The sequence below is a fragment of the Mustela nigripes genome, chromosome 6 (assembly GCF_022355385.1).
Source record: "Mustela nigripes isolate SB6536 chromosome 6, MUSNIG.SB6536, whole genome shotgun sequence".
In the NCBI taxonomy this organism is placed as follows: Eukaryota; Metazoa; Chordata; class Mammalia; order Carnivora; family Mustelidae; genus Mustela; species Mustela nigripes.
In genome coordinates, this window is record NC_081562.1 from 100,865,207 (window position 1) to 100,874,796 (window position 9,590).

General features: G+C 54.4%; 1 protein-coding gene across 3 annotated transcripts in view; it reads left to right on the top strand.

Moving 5' to 3' along the window:
• Nucleotides 1–2,588: 2,588 nt before the first annotated feature.
• Nucleotides 2,589–9,590, top strand: part of SCNN1A (sodium channel epithelial 1 subunit alpha) — a 25,529-nt gene continuing 18,527 nt past the window's right edge. The window contains exons 1-2 of one of the 3 annotated variants that reach the window (XM_059403753.1): nt 2,589–2,694; nt 3,961–4,320. In XM_059403753.1, the coding sequence (XP_059259736.1) occupies nt 3,965–4,320 (356 nt within the window). In that variant the 5' untranslated portion in view covers nt 2,589–2,694; nt 3,961–3,964. The other 2 variants (XM_059403754.1, XM_059403752.1) reach the window with 2 other exon arrangements.

A 9,590-nucleotide genomic window follows, 5' to 3' on the forward strand; every position in this document is an offset into this window, starting at 1 on the left:
TTCCAAACTGAGGAAAACAAGGCCCTGGGTCCACAGCAGAGCAAGACTCCACTTCTTTGGAAGTCAGGAGAAGAATACTGAGCCGGGAAAAAAGAAAAGGCTCAGTTGTCCTGGCTTCCCTCCTAACTCCTGGGTGACTTTGGGCAGGTCACTTTGCTTCTCTGGGGCCGTGGTTCCTTCTTGCATTAAGTCAATTGGAAGGGGCCTTTGGGACCATCTGGGCTGCCTCACCCTCACTTGCCCCTGCCATTTCACTTTTCACATGAGAGCACAGGGGCCCAGAGAGGTAAAGTGCCTTTTTCAAAGTCACATAGTTTAAAGGCAAATATGGGAGTCACAGAATACCTATGACATGGTCCCATTTACAAAAAAAAAAAAAAAAAAAAAAAAAAAAAATACATGTAGACCTATAAAAGCACACCAAAAGATCCAGACCAATATATAGATTATGATGGCTCTCCTTGGGCAGAGGGGTGGGTGGGAAATGGAGCAAAGGGGAGCTTTTGTTGTTCTGTGTATTTCTGTATTGCTGGAAAGCTGCATTGCCACAACAATGTGTTTGGGCATGATTTCTGCACTTTTAAAGATCATGTTTTATTTTACTTATTTAATTTTAAAATTTTATTTATTTATTTGACAGACGGAGAGAGAGCAGGAACACAAGCCGGGGGAGTTTGAGAGGGAGAAGCAGATTCCCTGCTGAGCAGGGAGCCCCATGTGGGGCTGGATCATAGCACCCTGGGATCATGACCTGAGTCGAAGGCAGACTCTTAACGTTGGGGCCACCCAGCTGCCCCTCAAAGATAATATTTTAAATGGAGCCAGGACAGAAACAGAAGTGTAGGTCTCAGAAACAGAAACAGGTCTCAGATTTCCATTTCTTGCAACAACAAACTTGATCTGGCCCATTCCAGATCTAGGACACTTTCTCTAAGCCCGAGCTCCCTCCAGGTACCCTGCCAGATAGTTCCAGGGACACCACGTGCTCCTGCTCAGCCCAGCCAGCCCTTGCAATTCTGCTCACAGAGCCCTTGGAGTTGAAAACTCTGTGCTATGCTGCTTTAAGCCACAGTTGGATATCAGACACTAGCAAGGGAATACAGAAGACAGGGAAGTGCCTCTGGGAAACTTCCAGATCAAACAGGCAGGGTGCTGCATACCCTGTTTGTAGGTAGGATCGCTCCTTGTTTAGGGACCTGACTTGAGGGAGAATGGAGGATCTAGGGGTGTCAGGGTCCCACAGGAACGTGGGGATAGTGTAAGAGAGCTTTTCACAGAGTCAGGGAGAGAACTGGGGACCCAGATTGCTGATGAGCCCATGCACTCTGTGTGTGAACCTTCATAGCTTTCAAAACCAGGTGCAGGGGAGCTCGAATTCCCCATGAGTCTCTGGCTGGTTCATTATGGGAAATAAATGGCAAATGCCCTAAACAGACAATCCCACAGGAGGAGAATTCTGATTTTGTGTTTCACTTGGCTGCCATTTTGTTCTGTGCCCTCAGAAAACTGGCTTCTTCTTGTGGAGGGTCAGTTTCTTCATCTGGAAAATGAAGGAAAGCCCAGCCTTTCCCTTCCTAGGAGGGGGCTGTCCCCTGCAGGCATCCAGGGAAGCCACGGGACTGGGCTGGGAATCCTGGTGGAGAGCAGCTCTCACTTTAAGAGGCCACAAGAGAACTCCTGTCCCAAGGGGAAGCCCCAGGACCTAGCTGCCCCCTGAGTTTGGAGTACCCCGCTTCCCTCTCGTGTGCCTGGTAAACTCCTCCATATTCCTCAAGATGCTGCTGAGATGCTGCCTTCTCCGGGAAGTCTTCCTGAGTTTCCTCAGGGCGAGTGCCTCTCCCTGCCCCTCCCCGGGGCTCTCTCAGCCCTTAGTTCTTATCTCTGCCCAGAGAGAGTCTTTATCTTCTGCTGCCCGCCTTCCTGTCTTCTTCCACCCACCTCCTCAGTGCTCCTCAGTGCTCAGGCGGTGGGTGTCTGCCTATCCCAGGCCTGCTGCCCCCAGGGAGTTGGCAGCAGCCAGTGACGAGTACTGGGGACTGCCTCTGGTAGGGGTCTGCTGTGACTGACCTGCTTTTGGGCTCAGGGTCTGGGCTGTGTGGTTGTGTCTCCTTTGCCTCCCTGGGCTTCTCTCTGGGACATCGCCCTGCACCTTCCCTCTCTGCGTGCTCACTGCTTACACTTCACTCTTTATCCTCTTGCTGGATTAAGTTTGGAGCTGAAATTTTGGAGGAAAAACACAGCCCCGACCAGTGAGCTTTTCCTTCCTTCCAGGGCTTGAGCAGATAGGGCTTCCTCCTTGACGCCCAGTGCTGCCCACATCCTCCCTGTCCCCTCGGTGTCAGCTGTCCCTAATGTGCCCTGGGCTCCAGGTCTGTGCCCGGGTGCCCTGCCTGGCCCCTGTGCTGCCTCTCGGTGACCACATTCCTGCAACCCCGTGACCACAACAGGGGACATTACACATTCCTGGCCTGGCAGCCAATGGTGTAAAAAAGAACAGAATGTCCCAGGGTCCCGCCCAAGCTTGAGCTTCACCTGGGCCCCTCCCTGGCCTGGACAAGGTAGGGGGTGGTAGCAAGGAGTCAGGAGGGAAGAGGATGGACCAGGGGGGAAGGCAGTGGGGCCAGGATGTGTTCCCACTTTATTGAGGAAGGAGGAAACTTCAGATTACCCCTTCTTCTTCTGCAAGACCTGGGGGTGAGGCTGACACAGGGGTGCCTTTGGAAGGAGTCCCCAGGGAGGGAAACTAGCTCCTAGAAGCCCACTTGGGGCTTCTTCCCCTTGATCTCCTGCCAGGGAGGGGAGAGTCCATTCAGGGCTGGCTCCCTCCCCATCACCCTCATCTCTTTGCCGCTCCTCCAACTCTGCCCTCCCTCCCGGGCCTCCATTCTGTCCTCCTCCATGGATCTCTCTTTTTCTGCCTTCTCTGTCCTCCTGGTCTCCCCGGCTTTAGTCCCCCTCATCCTGATTGGTTCTTTTTCCTTTGTTTTGCCCTCCTGGCTTGGTGTTCAGGATTTCTCTCCTAGTCCATGATCTCTGGCCCTCCCCTGTCCATCTGTTTCTGGTCTCTTTGTCTGTCAGCACCATTACTTTTCTGGGTGGGGGGCTCTTGCCTTCTCCAGTCCCGGGGAGTGCAGACTCCCCGGGCACCTGCACTCAGGAGCCTTCCGCCCTTTGGAGAACCCTTAGCTCAAACTCCTCCTTTGCCCCTCCCCCTGCCCTGCTCACCTTTAATTGAGATGCTAATGAGGCTTCTGTCGCTTCCATCCCAGCCTGGCGGGCGGGCTCCCTAGCCAGGCCGCTGCACCTGTCAGGTGAGGGGGAGGAGAGGCTCGCCTGCCAGATTCAACTGGAAAGGAACCAGTCCCAGTCCAGCCACAACCTGGGAGCTGGGAGCAGGAGGCAGTCCAGACGTCCTGGAGGCCTTGAGGCCGTGGGACAGAGGGAGTCAGGACACAGTCCAAGGCCAGGGCCAGAGACACTGGAGAGAGCCCACCCAGACTGAGAGGGGGCAAGGTGGGGAGGAAGAGGAAGAGGCAGGATCAGAGAGCCTGGCACACAGACAGGAGACCGGCAAGGAAGAAGAGAGCTGAGAAAGAGACCCAAAGAGAAGCAGAAAGGATAGAGAGAGGGGGAACACGAGTCAACGCTGGGACACAGAGGTCCTGCAGGAAGGAGACTAAAGACAGGGCAGACTGATCTCTGAGACAGAGAGGGAGGTGCTGGGACAGGACCCCAAAGGCATCTTCCCGAGGAAGCCCAGCTACAGCTCTCTGGCCTCGACTCCTGCAGGTCAGCCGGCTCCTGGGAAGGTGGAGGGAGTGAGGGAGGGGCGGAGAAGAGGGGGCTCCCAGCGGGGTGTGGGCCTGGCCAGGAGCACCGTCACTCTGGGTCAAGATGATGAGGGGGGAGGTACCAGGGCTCAGAACTTCAGCACTGACCGCTCCCCCATGACCCTCCAAGGCTCATGAAAGGAGAGCAGCGTGAGGAGCAGGGGCCGGGCCCCGAGCCCGCGGTCCCCCCGCAGCCCACAGAAGAGGAGGAGGCCCTGATCGAGTTCCACCGCTCCTACCGAGAGCTCTTCCAGTTCTTCTGCAACAACACCACCATCCACGGCGCCATCCGCCTGGTGTGCTCCCAACACAACCGCATGAAGACAGCCTTCTGGGCCGTGCTGTGGCTCTGCGCCTTCTGCATGATGTACTGGCAGTTCGGCCAGCTGTTCGGGGAGTACTTCAGCTACCCCGTCAGCCTCAACATCAACCTCAACTCCGACAAGCTTGTCTTCCCCGCAGTCACCATCTGCAACCTCAACCCCTACAGGTCAGTCCGCTGTTGGGGGGCAAGGCTGGGCCAGAGCGGGCAGGGGCGGACCACACATGTGGCAGGAGGAGGGGGTACTCCTGTCCCCAAGGAGATAGGGACTCCCTGACTTGATGGGCTGGGGGCACTGGCCAGCAGGGCCCTGGCACTGCCACACTGCTTATCCACAGTGTGGTTGTTGGAGCAACAGTGCCCTCCCCTTCTTGTCCCTTCTACCTCCCACGGGTGGGGGGGAGTGCTGATGGAGGGAGATGCGGCTACCCTGAAGGGCAGGGTAGAGATCATTCCTGGCCCTTCCCCAGATTCCCCAGAGTGAGAGGAGGGTGAAGAACAAGGCCTCCTCCACCTTGAGAGAAGAATGTGGTGGAGAGGGGAAGCTGCGGCAGGTGCTGCGGGTCGTGGGTGGTGGGTAGGAGCTGGCAGGCCTGTCTCTTGGTGTTGGTATAGAAGGGGGAGTTTGTTTTGGAGAAAGTGACGTGGGGGTGGCAGCCAAGCAGTTCCAGAGCGCTGAAGCTGGGGTGGAGCCAGAGGAGAAGACCAGGACAGGATGGAACCCAGCCCCCTGGTCCTCTGTTCCCCCAAAGACCAGGTGACCACTGAGGTGCTTTCTAGCTCACCTACCCAGGTGCCTGACTTTTAAGTGCTGGGTGTGTCTTGCAGTTTTGGGTTTCATGGGTGTTCTTTGCCAGCTTTTCTCCTGGAAGCTGGAGGAGATGGTGACCACAGAGAAGAAAGGAGGGCGGGGCTGGGTGTTTATATACACCTTTTATTTGTGTTCATTCACTGGGTCACCTTTGCTGGCACCTGGAACTTGCCCCCACACAATGTGAGGCCCCGGGCAGATGGGATCACTCATTCATCCAGTCTTCCCCAAAGGCAGGTAGGTTCAGGGGGCCAGAGGATAAAATAAGATGAAAGAGACAGGTGGCACAAATAACAGCAGGACGAAAAACAAAGGAACGAGCCAACCCCCAAAACCAAAAACACAAGGCCGAGTGAGTGATCAGTCCAATAAAGACTGTGAGAGTCATAGTCTCTGCCTTCAGGGAGTGTAAGATTTATGGGTGCCTGCGGGGTGACCGCACAGAGTGTGTGTGTGTGTGTGTGTGTGTGTGTGTGTGTGTGTGTGCCCCATTACGGATGATGGAGATTGGTCACATACTAAGGGTGGGGGCCCCCCCATGCATTCTGTTTGTGTCCTAAGGTGTGTCACGGACCAATAAGGGCTGGGACGTCCTGTGCCCCAGAGAAAACACTGTGGGCCATTCCAGGGATTGGCCTCCATATGCCCTCCTGGCGAAGGGCCCATTTCATGCACCAGCCGCTGCTAAGTACTCTGCAGTACCCCCAACTCCCCCACCAACCCCATGAGGCAGGGACTGTTATTATCCTTATTTTACATTGAAGGAAACCGAGGCAAAGACAGGAGAAGGCCACCGAGATAGTGACCTAGCTGTGACTCACCCTCTGGTCACAAACCCTTGCCTCTTCTTAATTCCCTAGGTGCAGGACATGGAATGGATGAAGTTTGTAGTCAGACATTTACATGTCATTTCCTGGCACTCCTTCCCCTCCCCCTGCCCGAGGTCAGCCTCACTTTTCCTCCTTAGTGCCCACGGGCTTTTGCTTCTCTTCTTCTTGACCCTCTGCTGCTTCCCTGCCCTGATCTTTCCCCCACTTATTCCCCTTCACCCCCTTGGGTCATGGTAGACCACTCCGAGCCAGCAGGGAGGGGAAGACGGGCAGGTGGGAGGGACCATAGGCTGGGTAGCAGGCTCGAGATAAACACTTGTGCTTAGAAGACACAGGTGCGAGACAGAGAGGGCCAGGCTCCATCTTTTGAGGCCTGTATATTACCTAAGGTTCTGCAGGGGCTGGGGTCATGGGTAGGGGTAATGGGCAGGCCACGAAGAAGCCCCAGGGATTGAGACCAGAGCAGCAGGCTGGGAGGCAGGTGTCCACAATAGAAAGAATCTCTCTGGCATGACTGACTGATGGCCTCAGGGCTTAGTGGAGAGAGTGCGCCCCGGGGACAGGAGGGGAGTCTGGGAAGGCCCCCCAGCAGGGGGAACAATGTGGACCTCCTGACATGGGCTCACCCCTGTGCTGTGTGCTTTATTTATTTTTTTTTAAAGCTTCTTCTTTTTTTAAATTTGAGAGAGAGACAGAGATAGTGAGAGAGATATTGAAAAAAAGTGTGAGTGGGGAGGAGAGGGAGAAGCAGGCTCCCCACTGAGCAGGGAGCCCCATGGCTCCATCCAGGGCCCTGGGATCATGAGCTGCAGGCAGATGCTTAACCAGATGAGCCACCGGGGTGCCCCTGGGTGCCTCATAAAGGACTGTCTCATAGAAACTTGGCAAGTCTGGGTAAGACATTATTATTATTTCCCTTTGGGAATGGAGGTGATATGATTTGAGTTAGTAAACTGAGCACTTTGAACAAATAATAAAGAAATAACGACAACAATAGCTAATACACGAATTCTATAGTACTTAATGTGTGCCGGTACGTTTTATGTGAAATTATTTAATTCTCACAAAAGACTTCTGAAGTCGGTACTAGTATTAGGCCCACATTATATATGAGGAGCTGGAGGCCCAGAGAGGTTGAATAACCTGCTGGAGTCACACAGGCAAACAGTCACCCTGCCACACCCACCCACCGACCCACCCCACTGAGCAGCCAGTGCATCTCAGGTTACCGCTGAGTCACAAACCCAGTGTGTTTGATTTCAAAGCTCTTTCTCCCTCTGCACTTTAAGGAGGAGCCTGGTAAAGTGCCACAGGGTTGCAGGCTGCTGGTGGGGTCCTATGAGGAAGAGCAGGAACAAGATGAGGGGTACTTGGGGCGCCTGGAATGGTTCAGTTGGTTAGGCGTTAGGTGTCTGTCTTTGGCTTGGTCAGGATCCCAGGGTCCTGGCGTTCAGCCCCATATTGGACTCCCTGCTCACTGCAGAGCCTGCTTCTCCCTTTACCTTCCACCCCACCAGCTCATGCTGTCCCAAATAAATAAATAATTAAAAAAAAAAAAAAAAAAAGCTGTGGAGCGGCAGGTGCAGGGGACAGGCCAGATGCGTGATCCCTGAGGGAGGAGGTGGAGACCAGTGGACAGGACAGAAGAGCTGGGGAGAGAGCAGAGTCAGAGCAGGGGTGCCCATAGCCAGCAGCCGGATGTCCCTGGCCAGCAGAGACAGAGCGGTCCTAGGCTGCTAGGACATTTCCAGAAGAGGGGGCAAGGGGCTGAAGACCTTTCATACTAAGCAAGGAAGCGCTAAGAATCCGGTGTGAAGGGTCAGCCAGAGCAGTTCCTTTCTTTCTTGGAAACAAAGGGTTTTTCTCACCTGAGAGAGAGCCTGTCATATCCATATCGAGGGAAAACAGAGCCTGAGAACATATTTTTCATCTAGTCCCAGGAGGGACTGAGGCTGGACCTAAGGCAGAGCTTGAGATTCTCAGCAAAGGAGGTCATGGGATCCTTTCCCAAAGATGGTAAATCCCTTCCCAAGATTGTGCAGGGGTGGGATGAGGAGAGGGGTAGTTCCCCAAAGAGAGACGCTGTTGGTGGGGAGGGCTCTGAGCTGGGCCTTCTATATCTAACCCTGCAGGGTCTGGAAATCAGGCTTTGTGGGTCGCAGTCTGGGCAGGGACAAGAGCCCAGACTCTTAGGACTGCCCTCCTCGGCCCCCAGTGATGGGCTTCTTCTCGGGTCAGGACCCTACCCACCTCTGTAACAGCTGTCCTTTGAAAGTACTTCCTTAGGGGCACCTGGGTGGCTCAGTTGGTTGAGCATCTGCCTTCGGCTCTGGCCACGGTCTCTGGGTCCTGGGATCGAGCCTGTGTCGGGCTCCATGATGAGCTTGGAGCCTGCTTAGGATTCTCTGTCTCCCTCTCTGCCACCCCTGCACCTGTGCACCCTCCCTCTAAAAACAAACCAAACCAAACCAAAACAAAAAACCAAAACTTTCTTCCTTAAATAGAGCTGCAGTTGACCTCGTTAAAACTTCTAGCCTCTGCTTCTGGTTCTGTCTCTTTGAAGCAACCCTAAAGATACCTTCTCCTTCACCCACTGACTAGGACAACAGTACTTGCCTGCAGCTTGCAAAGTCCACCAAAGTCCATCAGATTCGGATCCTCCTAACAAGCTCCTTAGATAAGGAAGGAGAGTCTTCTCTACCCCATGCCCCCCACCCTTGCCTCTGCAAGTCAGATGGGCAAACCGAGACTCTGAGAACCTACGGGCTTTGCAAAGGTCGCCCAGCTGTTAGGCAGAGGGGCCAGGATTGGAATCTGCTCTTAGGCTCTACCACAGAGTTCCGTGGTGGATAAGCAGCAGGCAGGGCCCCCGTGTCTCCGTGGCCTGCACTTCTCCACCAAGATGGGATGAAGGCCTAGGCAAATCCAAGGCTGCCCAGTGAGAAGGGCTCTCCCGTGAGAGCAGTGAGAATAAGACAACAGCAGGAGCTACACGGTGCCTCCTTGGCCGGGTGTTTTTCTCAGGACTTTTCCTGTATTATTTACTCCCCATAATAACCTGATGCCGCAAGTACTATGAATAGTCCCATTTTACAGGTGGTGAAGCAGAGGCACAGAAGATAAGTAACTGCTCCAAGACAAACCATCTAAACTGTGGGCAGGGCTCAGACATCCATCTGCAGAACGAATAGAACTTAGTTTCTTAGTTTTGGGATGAAATGGTTTCTTGAGCTTTCAGTCCCTGGCCTTCCCTCCTCAGGACAAGCATTCGTTTGGGAACATGTATTGTTCTTAAAATGTTGCAGCTGGGACTGAGTTGAACATGCGGTCTGAGAGCTCAGAACTGATTCTAGAGGGGCTGACTCTGGCTTCACAGGGGCGGTGGTGGGGCTCACTGCTGAGGGGCTGCTCCAGGGCACCTGCCTGTGAACACAGTGTGGTGAAGGCTGAGTTCCCAGAGGTGGGGTGTGTGTGTGTGTGTCTTGAAGGGTTCTATCAGGGCTGTCTGTTCCCAGCCTGCTGGGAGGCAGGTTGGGGGTGCTGAGATTTGGAGGAGAATGGGGCTGAGGAAAGGGTCAAAGAAAGGGAAGTCAAGGAGTCTAGGTGGTCCCTGGAGGACAGAGGGAGGAGAGTAGGTCCCCAGATGCACACTGACTAGAGAGGAAGCTGGTGAGTTTCCAGGGCTCGTCCTGCCTAGTGCCTCCGGAAGGCTGAGTGCAAAGGTTCTGCTAGGGTCCTCCTGGGGGTGGGATGAAGGCCTAGGCAAATCCAAGGCTGCCCAGTGAGAAGGGCTCTCC